The sequence below is a fragment of the Artemia franciscana genome, chromosome 11 (genome assembly GCF_032884065.1).
Source record: "Artemia franciscana chromosome 11, ASM3288406v1, whole genome shotgun sequence".
Lineage (NCBI taxonomy): Eukaryota > Metazoa > Arthropoda > Branchiopoda > Anostraca > Artemiidae > Artemia > Artemia franciscana.
This window is the reverse complement of record NC_088873.1, coordinates 22,586,250-22,600,328: the sequence shown is the minus strand read 5'-3', so window position 1 is coordinate 22,600,328 and position 14,079 is coordinate 22,586,250. Positions and strand designations below refer to the sequence as shown.

The 14,079-nt window shown below is 36.0% G+C and overlaps 1 protein-coding gene across 2 annotated transcripts in view; it reads left to right on the top strand.

The window, feature by feature from the left end:
- Positions 1 to 14,079, top strand: part of LOC136032969 (uncharacterized) — an 83,051-nt gene that overhangs the window by 50,520 nt on the left and 18,452 nt on the right. For both annotated transcript variants that reach the window (XM_065713469.1, XM_065713468.1), the window contains 2 exons: positions 1,845 to 2,240; positions 5,337 to 6,143. In XM_065713469.1, coding sequence (XP_065569541.1) covers positions 1,845 to 2,240; positions 5,337 to 6,143 — 1,203 coding nt within the window. The remainder of the gene's footprint in view (positions 1 to 1,844; positions 2,241 to 5,336; positions 6,144 to 14,079) is intronic.

Genomic DNA, 14,079 nt, shown 5'->3' with positions numbered 1-14,079 from the left:
GTAGGATAGCAGCCAGCACCATTGTACTAATAACTGGTCCCTCTACATGAGTCTTGGGTAGTCATATATGAGCAAAATATACAGGAAGTTTAAACAAAAACGACAGGATGGCTAACAAGAAAATGAAATTGTCTCTGAAAATTCCCCAGACATGTAAACTGGATGACGAACAGAGGCTTATATACCCAATGATAATAAAGAGAAGAGGTACTGAAGAAACTAACGTATAAAAAAGTGGGTGGGGGAGAAGTGGGAAGGGTAAGCACTCCGCTCGTTGGCCAAAATGGTTCTGTCAACCTGACTTTAGACACGTCTTTAGCCTATACTAATATATGGATGAAAAAATATCCGTCTTCTAGGTGATTAATCTTCTTTAGCGTACTCAATCTATTCTAGCTTGTTTTGTTCTGCCAGCTTCCCGAGTGCTGCACTAGCCTTCGCATATTTCCTTTCTGGGAGGATATCAGGATAATATAATGGTGAAAGTTATGTCTGGAGTATTTCTCAGTTTTCTGGGGCTCGAAATATTCATTGGCATAAATTTTCACTTGATACTATAAGTAAAATTGCTTATTAACTATAAATACTTATTAACGTAAGTAACTATAAAACTATCAGTACAAGGGATTCTGGTCGCTCTGGTAAAAGAATTACAAGATTCAGATAACCTGTGGTGCAAACTGGAGTCTGCAATGATCAAAATTCCGCCAATTGGCTTTCATGCTGAGCTGTGGTGGATAGCAGGCAAAAAAATAGTTCTTTATTTGAGCTTGATCAATGACGTCTGAATTAGCTAGTGTTTTCAAAAGTTCTTGTATGCATATATACAATGCTTGGTTACAAGATTAATTAAAGCCCTGCTCATAAATCTACTAAGCTAGACATATTTCGAGTCCTGATCATTTTGGGCCAGTTGGGACTGCTTATAAGAAGTCCTAGCTATGAATGCATTTTAATTGGACCCATGAGAAACAGTTTATGTGTGGTATGTCTCCATATATTTCTGCTAAAGGGAAATGCTTTCATCCATTGTTTACGCTTGTTTCAAGTAGTCTCAAATTGTTTCTTGTAAACAGGACATTCTGAGTTATAGTGTGGATGTTTTCTGCAGTAATTACCACACTGAGTATCGCGAATGTATGGTTTGGCTTTTCAGAAATCTTGTGATCTCCGGGGCACTTGGAGCTCGTCGCATTGCTAAGACAGTCTCGTTGCAAGTCATCGAACTTCATCAGAATTTAGATAACACGGAGTGGCTGCAACATATTTTCGCACATTCGTACGGCAATAAGCATACTTTTTCAAGTTTTTTTTTTTGTCTCAGAAAGTTAGCTTAATCGACCCGTTAGTTACACAGTGTTCTGCTTCTTAAATCCTTTCATTTATTGATTATTTCCTTGTTTTTCGTATCTTTAGGGACAAATTTAGCTACAATAATTTATTTCAGTTTTTGAGCTTCAACTACAGCCATAGAGTTTGATTTTGGTATTGACTATTTCTCTGCATCATCCACGGCTCTAGCTTGCTATCCCAGCGTATTGCCTTTTGTAACTACGTAACTACTTTCTGGACTTTTCCGGACGCACTATAGTAGTTGGGGAATTCTTCTTTTGTTTGACACGGTTTATAGGATTGGGAGGGAGTCCGACTGACAGACTTATCATAACTCCAAAGATATTTTAGAAAATTAACGTTTTTAGCTCGAATATTTTTAGATGTAAATGACTGGAAGGGCATATAAATGAATAGATAAATTTATGGGAAATGTATGGACAATTGATTTTATACATTTAGAGGTGCATATGTCGTTTGCGTAATTTGTCATATTTTGTCCTGCTTTTCAGATATCCAATAAAAGTGCTTCTAACGTATGTTGCTGTTGAACTAAACCCTTTGGATGGGGATGTATTTAGATCTGAGATGATACAATTATCAAAAGCATTTGGAACTCCTTTAAGTGAAGTGTATCTAATGGCGGCTGACATAAGGTTGACGAGAAAGGAGTTTCCTCAGGCTATTGCCCTCTACCGTCTTTCAAAATGTTCGCATGTACAGACAGCGCTTCGATTTGCCACTTCTGGTAATATCCCAGAACTCTTGAACGTTTTACATGTACTTTGGACGAGCAAGGGAGTTTTTATACCTCAGCAAGATAGAATTCAGTTGGCAAATCTAGCTGTGATCGGATATTCTAAACTACTTAATCGTGCTTCTGGAGGACAGCTGGAGGACAGATGCCGGTAATTTAGTATTTTAGCTTTTTTTGTAGATTTCTGTGAAAAACGATAAAATTACAGCGTATGGTAGAGAAGTGTGGGTTCATTGGGTATGCGGTTCTTAACATTGGGTCTAGTAGAGATTGAGCTTGAGATTTTGAAACGTGATCTTACCAGTTTTATTTACTTATATGTACATACAGCATAAAGCGAATTCTTATTGCGATTTTAAGTTTTCTCCTATATCATAAATACTAACTATCAAAAGAAAAAAATCACGGGTTCTATTTCATTTTAATCACAGATTTTATTTGATTTCAACTTGAGGGGAGAAAAGCAAGTGGGTGATTTTTGCCTCTTTTGTAATCCCTCAAAGGCTTATTATTGCCCGTATAATAAAAAATTAACAGACAACTCTATTATAATATATAAAAAATTTCCAAAACGATCCCATGTTCTGTTGACATATTTCAATCTCGGCATACCACTGAAGGGCAAAAATAATTTGCAAAATAATTAGTGCTTAAACTGAGATATTATAAACTGAGCAAACAGGCTGTTTTTTTTTTTTTTTTCTTCGATTTAAGAGAAAAGAAACTTCCATTAAAATTAGGAATTCGTTGGCATATATGAAAAAAGTGGCTTTCATCTAAAACAGTTGACATTTTGAATTGATGGCAAGTCAAAACAAGTAAAATAATTTATATCTGGGGCTAAAAGAGGAATATCTGTAATAAAACATCATTTTTCTTTAAACTTAAACAGCTGGAGTCCCAACTATGTGCCCTAGCCAGGCGCTTATAAAAATAAATCAGCCAAAACACTTCACAATTATAATGCTAAAGTTAAAGGAAAATATAGTTCAATAAAAAAATGAAGTCTATTCGTGTTTATGTTAGGGTGCAGGAAGTAAATTAAGCAGTTTTCAGTTTTACTCCAACTTTAAACTTCAAACCCACTGCGTTTATGAGGATTCGATAGTGCTTTGAAAATAGAAGAAGCTGAAGGCTTGGGAAATAGAAAACTCTCCTGCTTGCGCCTGTTTGTAAATAGCTTGAATAAGAAAGTTTCAATAAGTTTTTTATGTACTTCGTTTGAAGATTCATTTTTGTCTCATTATTTTGCTACCTTTTCCCCCTAATTTCATTATGTAACAACTTACTATAAACTATAAAATTTTGTTCTATAAATAATACGCTATAAAATATTCAAAATGTAATGATATAAAACTGTAAACCAAACAAGTGAAACGGTTCAAATTTAAGACTTTAAGCTTTTAAATAAAATAAAGACACAAGCTTTTTCAACTGAAAGTAAGGATCAAAATTAAAGCTTAAAATTGACAGAAACTATTCCGCATATGATGGGGGATGCCCCTTCCTTAACCCTCGCTGTTTACCTAAAGTCGTAAAGTTCTTTTATAAAATATATCTCATTCAAATTCAACGACATTTGTTTTTGGGTAGTGTTTTTTAAAGAAACTTTACTGTAAAGAGTAAAGATTGAGGAAGGGGAAACCCCTTCTAGTGGTTGGTAAAGGGTATAATTTCTGTTGCCTTTAAGTTTTAATGTTGCTGCTTACTTTCAGTTGACAAACTTGTTTTTTTTAGACCATGCCAGGGAATCCCAGAAACTTTCCTCCCCATGGAAAATTTGCCCCATAAAAATACGACCCCCCCTCCTCACAGAAAACTCCTCCAAAAAATTTCGTATGTTTCCCAGTAATAAATAATCTATGTGAACAATAGGCAAAATTGCATTACAACAGCCGTTTTTCCAGGGACTAAGGAGAATCATTTCATCATCAAAGGCGTAGCTACTGAACATTTTAACTATGCTGAATCAAACTGCTAACTAAAAATTCTGATCTGATGTCATTGAGAAAAAGGGACGGGAGGGGGGGTCTAGTTGCCCTCCAATCTTTTGGGTCCCTTAGAAAGAGCACTAGAACTTTTGATATCCGTTCGAATGAGCTCTCTCGATCTCTTAGTACGGTTGGTTTGATGCGATCACCCTTGGAAAAGAACAGTAAATAAACTCGCATTCGTGGTCTTTCTTCTGCCAAACAATGCAAAATTCCACACTTTTGTTTATAGAAGCTTGAAAGCTGTACATCAGGGTTCTTTGATATGCTCAATCTTATGGTATAATTTTGATTAAGATCGTTGGACTTTTTTTGCGGCGTTTCCCTCCTTTTTCAAAAATCAGGCAATTTTCCTCAGGCTTTTAGCTTTTGATTGACAACGTTAAACTCAATGCATTTTGTGTATTTGGAATCAGCATATAAAGCCAATTATTTTGTATGTATCTGTTGTCATCAATATTCTATTTTTAGAGTTTTGGTCATTATTAGGCCAAATTGTTTATTTGCAGTTCTTTACCACGAATTGTTTGATTTTAGAAAACCCAAATTTCAATTGGGGAAGTCTGTGAAATCTAATATTTAACTCAAGATTAGATTTAAATGCATTTTATTCCTTATCAGCAGACGTTTCTTTTATTTCAATCTGTTATAAAGGAATATTTGTCCAATCGAAAAAAAAAAAATAAAAATACACTGACCGTTTTAAAATTGAGGATATCCTAGGGGGTTTTAAAGAATATTGTGTAAAGTAAAAAAAAAAAAAACATGGTGAAAAGCTAAAGAAGAAATGAGGAAATATGTGAAGGAAATTTCAAAATTTATTTTATGATTTTCCTTTCAATATTTATTTATTGATGGGATTTTTTGAGCAAGTTTGTTTGATTTATATATTGTATTTTGCTGATGACGGCTGTTGCATATATAGCCGAAATATTTGCTTAAGTTGTAGTCACTGTGTTTTTCACTTTCTTCACAAATTTCCTCATTATCTTCTCTTGTTTAGTATGATGGAAAAGCAGTGTGGTCTTTGTCAGTATTTAAAACCATGGTGTAAGTCAGATATTTAACGAACAAGCGATATGTACAATTACCATTGTGAAGATAGGGACCTTCGGAAATCTTGGGGAGGGATATTTTTAAAACATACATTAGTCTTAGCTTTATTAAAATATTTGTCGATTATGTGCAAACAAAAAGTGAGATCTACTACTGTGACATAGAAATCTAACTTAAGTGTTCTTTGTTTTTTTTTTCAGGACCTTTTTGGTTAAACGTGATGATTATGACCCATTAGTGGCACTGAAAACCTTCTCTAAGGCTAACTTGTGGTCTTTTTCGCTCTTTGTATCCCTTCGAAATGGGCTGCAACATGATCTCATTTTATCTCTTTTGAGCGAGTCTCCTTCAAGTGCAGTAACAAAGGATTTTCTTCTGTGCCTCTCCGAACCAAGCCTTCAGCCAATACTTCTAGTCAATGGATTATTAGAAATACATTTTTCTTTTATTGAAGCTTTAATGCCTTCATTGGATTCTGATATAGTAAAACGATTGCTTGAGCTTTATAGCTGTATGACTCCTGCCGCTGAAGCTTTTTATGATAAACTTTGTGATATCTGCTGTAAGATGGCTATCTATTCGAATGATCTCTTTCAAGTGCCTCCATTAAAAGTGACGATGACCGTATCGCCAGTAAACTGTGTTTTGTCGTGTGGTTATGGAAGTGTAGTGGCTTCATATAACAACAACCTAATTGCTTGGGGAATGGGTCCGGTTGGGACGCTTGATCGAAGTCCGAAATGTGGAGGTCCTGAGTACCAAGGCCAGTGTGCTATACGTTTTTTTCAGATTTTGAAGCTGAAAATATTAAGTATTGCTTGTGGTAGAGAACATTGTATTGTGGTTACCGATCGTGGAGTTTTTGGATGGGGAGAATCAAAGTTTGGACAACTTGGTCTCGGTGACATTAGAAGACAGAAAGACCCAAGAAGGTTGGATTTTAACGAAGACTCAGTAGACGTAGCTGTGGGGATGTATCATTCTCTGTTGAAGACAAAGCAAGGAAGGTTCGTTTTATGAGACTTTCTATAGTTACTTCAGCCCTGTTTTCTTTTCTTTTTTTTCTTTCCTATTAGCTGCATTTCTGTCTATTATGTACTGTCTATTAATATCATATACTGGCTGTCTATTATATCATATATTACATTGTATCATATACTGTCTATTAGTGTGTTGCCATGCTCAAGTGATTACTTGCTGGAGCGCTCTGATAATTAGTTATTCAATTAACTATGGATTATAATAACGATATTATTTTGTACGTTACAAAGAGTGCACAAGTCGGCAAGTAAGGTGATTAGAAGAGGAATAGGAGTGAGCAGTGCAACCATAGCTTAATATTTATGATCATTGATTGCTGAATCATTGATAATAATCCGTGGGTGCACTGCTTGCAGATCCAAATCTTAGGAGAGGCTTCAATATTCGCATTCTAGCTGAATACGCTTAATAGTTTTTGTATAGGAAAGCCACTTTCCCTTTTTTGATTTCTCGTTTATTAAAAAAATATAATTTATATGCTACAGAATCAAGAAGTATCTAAAATAAGCTCGTTTTTTATTGTAAAACGTTCATCTTGTCCTCCATTGAAATCAAGTTGTCAGTGATTCCCAGTTTTCGCTTTCTTTCTACCACTTCTCCACACTTTTCAAAGTAAATGGCCTTGTAGGCTTTTTGACCAGTAAAAATTTCTCTAAAACAAATAGAGAGCAAAGTAAAAATACAAAATAAAATTATTAGGAAATAAACAAAATTCAAATTAACAATTCAAGTACCGTCTGCAATTTGTTTACTCCTTAGAACGTGTCACTCCTGGTCTATATTTTCCAATTTCTTTTCTTTTTTCTTTTTTTGTTGTTGTCTTTCAGGTTAGGCATTAAATCTCATAATCTAAAAATATTCGTGTGAGTATAGGCGGCAGTTTTGATCATTTAGCCGGTTTATGGGATTAAAAAGTAGCGTCAATGTATTCCCCATCGATACTCTGATTATTGTCGAAACTTCAGAAGGCAATTCCTCGTTTAAATATAGCAGAAATGACGACTTTGGCTGCCAGCTCTTACATTTGATTACATTTTACATTTGATTATGCTCAGCAAAATTAGGATGCCTGGAAAGTAAAAACTCAAGATCTGGATAAACTATGAAAGTACCCTACGTAGAATCTTGTGACAAATGGTTAAACAAGACTTAACTAGAATTGCATTTGCAGCAACAGACCTTTCCATACAAGGTGTACTATACCACAAGTCCTGATATCAGGCACGTAAATAAGGGGGGGAGCATTTTCCCTCCCCTCTGAATTTTGAAAAATGCTTTTTTCGGCATTTTCATCGAAAAAACATGTGTTTTGGAAGAAAAAATCAATGAAACCAAAAAAGCCCTCCCCCCCTTACGTTTCGGAAAACACCCTCTCTCCGTCATCTTACATATATGTGAACTGACGTCCCTTTCCACTATACAGACTTCGCCATGCAATGCAATCATTTTTAAAAGTGCACACATCCAACATTAGAGGAGGAGAAAATGAAAAATCTGCCAGGCCCAGTTGTCAGTACAAAAAAAAAGAAAAATGAAAAACAAGTTCAGTATTATCTAGATAATGATACTGAACATTATACCATTCATGATCTTTTGGACGGGATGAGTAAATTTGTCGAGAACTTCAATGAAAAGCCTTAGAAAAAGGAAAACCTATTTGTTGTGATTAAAATTAACTGGAAGGAGAATACGATAGCCTTTCGAAGTTCTGCAAGATTTTCCATGAGCATTATTTTAAGCCCCAAAGCGGGAACTCTAAGAACAAAAAGAAGAGGTCGTCAAACCAGCCCCAGCACTGGTTGAAAGCCCTATCAAAGTCATCGAAAAGTGCCTCCAGGTTTATCCAGTGCTTGCTGATGTCTTTGAAGTTCTCCTCGAGTCTCTCTATCTCTTCATTAAGCACATCCTCGTTAGACAAGATACAGAGACAAGCCAGTTCTAGTAGGCCAATGCACTATGCAGGGAGATACAGCGCCTGCTATCAGCTGTACTTTGAGTTAAACTCTTCTGTAAATTTTAAAGTAGGTTCTTAATCTTACACCCACGTTCTTGCGATTTTTAATGACTGAATTAGTGAGATTAGAGGCATCGGTGCTGAATAAGTAGGATTTTATTAAATCAACACAAAGAAAAACGTTTAGACAAATGTTTTAGATAAACGTTTTCTTTTCCCAAGATGTAAGTTAAGTTTTTACCGACCTTCACTTCCATGGATTTGGAAAGCATCAAGGCTTTCCTCAGCCAGCTTTAAAGTTACCAAGGGCTTTACAAGACGTTTTCTTAGTTCCGATGTCTATCCTATCGTCTCAACTAGTCTTTGCATACTTATGACTGGTATCATGTCCTTGATATGATTTGAATATCTACACAACCCTTCATTTTGTAGCTGGACAGTCCTAGAAGTATAGCAAGACACCAGTTCTAACTTATCATTGTATTGGAAACCATACAGTTCTTCTTCAGCCCTCTGGTAAGGAAAATAGCCATAAGGTTTGAAGTGTGCCATACATTTATGAGCCTCCTTGAAAGTAGTTTGATGAAAGGCTAAGGCCTGTCCAAATCTTTGAAGTGAATCTACTCTGTTACCATTCTACTTCACTTACTTAGTGGTAGCACTCATTGTTGCACAATTGGAGAATGCTTATTCATAGACTAGGCTCTCGATAAATTGTTGTTTGCTGAGCTGATTGGGCTGAGGCTGGAAATATCTATGGCAAACATCACTGGTGGCAATACTAAAGAAAGATATCGGTTCCTTCTACAAGGTATTACTCGTTTTGGCCTCTTTGGTAGTTATGCAAAAATTGTTCATCTAGATGCAGAAGAAATGGTCAGTGAGATAGTAGTGTTCTCCATATTGATAAATCACTTTGCTAGAAACCTCGCACTGCAAAAATCAGGGTCCAGTTAGTGGCCATAACTGCTATAGCGAGAGGATTTTTACGAGATTATTCAACTTGAAGCTAGGGTAAGCATTTATTTGCTGTCAAATACAGTATGCCAAAGAAATACTAGTGATTAGCTATTTCAGGCTATTAGACTGATTTGGCTCTGTAAGTTAGCTGGAAAGGTCGCTATAATGTCACCAATATTTGTTGGATCGAAATTATTACCTACAATTCAGAATTCTCGTAAGTTCTCAATTCTCTGGTTTCATGTGTGGTTAGCACTTGAGGGTGAAACCGATCATTTTGGATTTGGCTGAAAACTAAGACAGAAAAAATACCAGCCAACGTGTGAGGCATTCCCAACAGAACCTACTTTCCTCCTAACAGTTTTTAAACGTAAATGCAGAGCAGAGAATTTGAACCTTTGGTTCTCTTGTAAGAAAACGTGCTGAGATGTACTAAGCCTGTAATTACTGCTGAGAAAGCTGCATCAAGTCTCAGCGAGAAATATTTGGGAGTTTTTTTTTTTTTTTTTTTTTTTTTTTTTTTTTTTTTTTTTTTTTTTTTTTTTTTTTTTTTTTTTTTTTTTTTTTTTTTACTCTTTGATCCGTAATTTGAATCGAGCGTATATTTCTGAAGAGAAGCAAATATTCACTATCGAAAATCTAAAAGCCGTCGCGAAGATAAATAATGGCAGAAGAAGAAGAAATCAATTGATGAAAAATTTATATTATTGATTTCATTTATTTTCTGAGTGAAAGGAACTAAAGCTCTTGCTACTCCTTTTGTTTGAGAAGTATTATTTTGCCTTTTCATATAAATCTATTGCGTGGTTAGAGTTTCTGGAATTTCCCTTTCCTGAACCCAATGTTTCCTAACACTTCTAGCCCCCTCAGGGAAGGGGGCCAAGCATCTAATTGGATATCAGAAGCTGATATTCCTATTGTTGTATCTCCAATATCCAATGATGATAGCCTGAATGAAACCATGATTACTGTCTCTGAGCCACCAATCTCTGAAACTGACAACCTGCTAAATGAGGATTTTCAGACAGTAGGCAGAAAACAGAAACGAAAAAAACCTTCTATGAGTCCTCCTGAAATAATGGGACTCTCAAACCCAAATCCAGCTGTGGAGATAAAGGACAAATCCATTATCCTTTTTGCTCCAACAGTAAAAGATCAATCCTTCTCTATCAAAAATATTACTAACATTAGAATGAATCTTTTCAAAACTTTTAGATGCAGCTTCACTGTGAATGTGAACAGAGATGGTTCACTAATGGTTATGTTTCTAGACAGAAATGAAGCCTACAAAGCCCTTAGCCTAAATAAAATTGGCAATATCCCTGTTACACCTGAATGGTGGAAACCAACCCTGAAAAATTCTCAGAAAATAGTACTATACAACATACCATTGGAACTGTCAAATGACGACTTGAAAGATGGCCTTATGAACAATAAGGGGGAAATGCTGGAGGTTCTGGATGTTCATCGTATGGGCAAACTAGATTCTAAGGGAACAAGAAGTAGTAAGAGTGTCCTCTTTATCTTACCTGCTAGTTCCCAATTTGACTCAGTATTCCTTTTTGGTCAGCAAAAAGCTCATAAAATATACCAAGAAAAACCTCTTCAATGCTCAAAATGTTTTAAGCTTGGTCACTCATCTAAGTATTGTTCTTCTTCTGTGCCAGGGTGCCCTAATTGCCTTGGTAATCACTCCCTGTCTACAGAAAGTAGATGCACTGAAGTGCCTAAATGTACAAACTGTGATGGTAGACATCAATCAACAGATCACAATTCATGTCCTAAATATGTTCAACGAGCTAAAGTTTTAAAGATTGCTCTTCAAGAAAATGTTCCTTTCCCAATAGCTGCAATGGAGCTGGCCAAGCGGTCCAAAGTACCATCAGGTCCAAGAGGTAATGAGGCCAAAGAAGGGAATTTAGCCCTTCCTCAAAAACCCTGGCTACAGGTCCACAAGAACCACCCAAATCAGGCACTCATACCTCCTACTGAGACTTCTTACCCTCCATTGGCTAAGGAGCATCCCAAGGTGGCTGAAGCTAGTCCATCCCTCAACAATCCTAAATCTTGGTCTGAAAGAGTGGCAGCTTTTCCTAATATTTCTACTCAAGCCATAACTATGCAAGATAGAGTTGGACCTCATATTACTAATTTAATTAAATATGCTGCATCAGTGGACCTAATATTACAATCAAATATGGCTAAAGATAAAAAAGCCAGTATAACAAAAGAAATTGCAGAATACTACTTTTCCAATTCTATTTTCAATGAAATAGGAACATAATTATCATCCATTGTCTCAAAATATCATGCATGTCACCTATTCAACCCTTCCTATGTTAACTAAGCTGCAGATCCTACAATGGAATTGCGTCTCTTTAAATTCAAGTAAACTTGCTGATTTTATCCAATGTGCAAATGATAAGAGAATAGGAATTATTTGTCTACAAGAGACTAATCTTCATCAGTACAAGAAAATCAAAATGCCTGGGTACAAGTGCTACAGGAAGGATAGATCAACTAACAGAAAGGGAGGGGGTGTGGCAATTTTTGTTCATGATTCAATCCAACACTCCCCTCAACCCTTAACTATCTACAGGGATGAAATAGATGTTGTAGGCATATTAATTACCTTAGCTAATGGTAACCATCTTGCCATAAAATCCTTTTATAATCCATGTGGGAGTAAGGACATCCAAAGTATCTTGGAAACAGAATTATCAGGTAATAATACCTTTATTTTTGGTGATTTTAATGCCCACAGTCCTCTCTGGGAACAATCAGCAGGTAGCAACAAAGCAGGAAGAGGAATAGAGTACATATTGTCCAATTTTCCTGACACCTTGATTTTCACTCCATTTGACTTTCAGACCAGGTATAATATTTCTTCTAACTCTTTCTCAACTATAGATTTGCTTCTAGGTCCTTCTTCATATTATGATTTAGTTCAGATGGTAAAGGTGTCGTCTCTCCAATCTGATCATTGTGCAATTCTTACATCATTTCAAGATTTATGCTACACTCCCAAACCCTACGTCCCTACATTTATCAACTCCAAAGGTAATTGGTCCCTTTTTCGTGAGATATTAAATGAAGTAGATTTTTCCTTTGTTTCTCCTAATTATGATATTAATGCCATTGAGTCTAATTTGAGATCAATCCTGCTGGAGTCAGCTAAATCGGCAATTCCAATGACTAGGGTACGTTTTTACAATGGCTCCAAAAGACCCAAGAATTGGTGGAATGATGAGTGTAGGGTTGCAGTTCTGGCAAAAAGAAAGGCTCGTAAAATGTTTCAAAAGCACCCATCTCAGTCAACAGCAATCTTTTATAAGCAGTCATGTGCTAAGGTGAAACTAATTTGTAGGAGAGCTAAACAGAGTACATGGCTGAATTTCAGCTCAAGTATCAGTTTTAGAACCCCAATTTCAAAGGTCCATAATTTCATTAGCCAACTAAATAGTGGAAAGCAGCCTAATGATGACCGTAGATATGATATCATTCAGGATGGATATCCAATTGTATCAGATAAAAAGAAGGCAGATCTGTTTACCAATGTTTTTAAAAATGATTGCTCAGACTTTCATCCCAGCCGACCTCCCTTTTGTAATCTCCCTCTTACCTGTTCTTATAAGGGTACTCTGATGAAACCTTTTTCCCAAGATGAATTTTGTGTAGCACTTAATTCTCTTAACATCAAGTCTTCCCCAGGTTATGATGGTATTTATATGAAGTGGATTCTTGAGTCCCCAAAGGTGTTTCATACAGCCCTCTTAAGTCTTTATAATCTTATTTGGTCAAGTCAAAAGTTCCCAGATGCCTGGAAGATTGCTCAGGTATTCCCAGCTTTAAAACCTTCTTATTCATCTAATGATCTCAAGTCTTACCGTCCTATATCAGTATTACCTTCCTTTAGTAAAGTTCTGGAAAGGCTTGTCTTATCAAGAATTGAGTGGTTTTCTGAAGTCAACAATCTCTTTCCTAGTGAACAAACAGGTTTCAGAAAAGGACATAGCTCTTTAGATAACATTACCCGGCTAGAAACTGATGTTTGTAACTCCCTCAAAAAAAGACATGTCACAATGGCTGTTCTGTTTGACTGGTCGAATGCCTATGGAAATGTAGTCCACAATAAATTATTGGAAATCCTAATAAATCTTGACTTCCCGTATCCTTTTATAAGTTTTATAAAGTCTTTTCTAACTGATAGATATTTTTACGTTCAAGTAAATCAGTCTAGAAGTGAGCAATGCCCCATTACGAGAGGACTTCCTCAAGGTGCAATATTGAGTCCTCTTCTATTCAACTTGTATGTTTCTGAATTTCAAGTATCTCATGCATCATTTGGCCTTTATGCAGATGATTTGATCATTTGGAAGTCAGGAAGGGATATTAGCCTTCTTCAAAGCCTTATTCAACATGATATAAGTCTAGTCCAGAGATTCTCTTTAGCATTTGGCTTTCCAATATCAATCAGTAAAACTAAAGCCATTATATTTACTAATGGTACTCTAGATCCTCCTAATCCACTGACAATTTTCTCAAGGGAGATCCCATATTGCAATTCAGTGAAGTTACTTGGTTTATTAATGGATTCTAAAATGCAGTGGCATGAACATATTAATTCTTTGAAATCTCTGATTATTCAGAGACTTTGTATTCTAAAAAGACTTGCTGGAAGTAAGTGGGGATGTCACCCAAAGATTATTTTGGATTTTTACAAATTATATATTCGTTCAAATATAGAATATGGGATTCAAATATTTTCAGCTCGTCCCCCATCCTCATTCAAAATCCTTGAATCTTTACAAAATTCTGCTATTCGAATAGCTTTGGGTGTGCATAAGCATACTCCTCTGTCAAAGTTAAGAACACTGTCGGGATTGGTGTCCCTAAGTGAAAGAGCATCTAGTCTAAGGATAAAGTATTTCTCGCAAATCCAGGCTTATGGAGCCAAGCATGCTGTATATGCACATACCTTTGCTGAG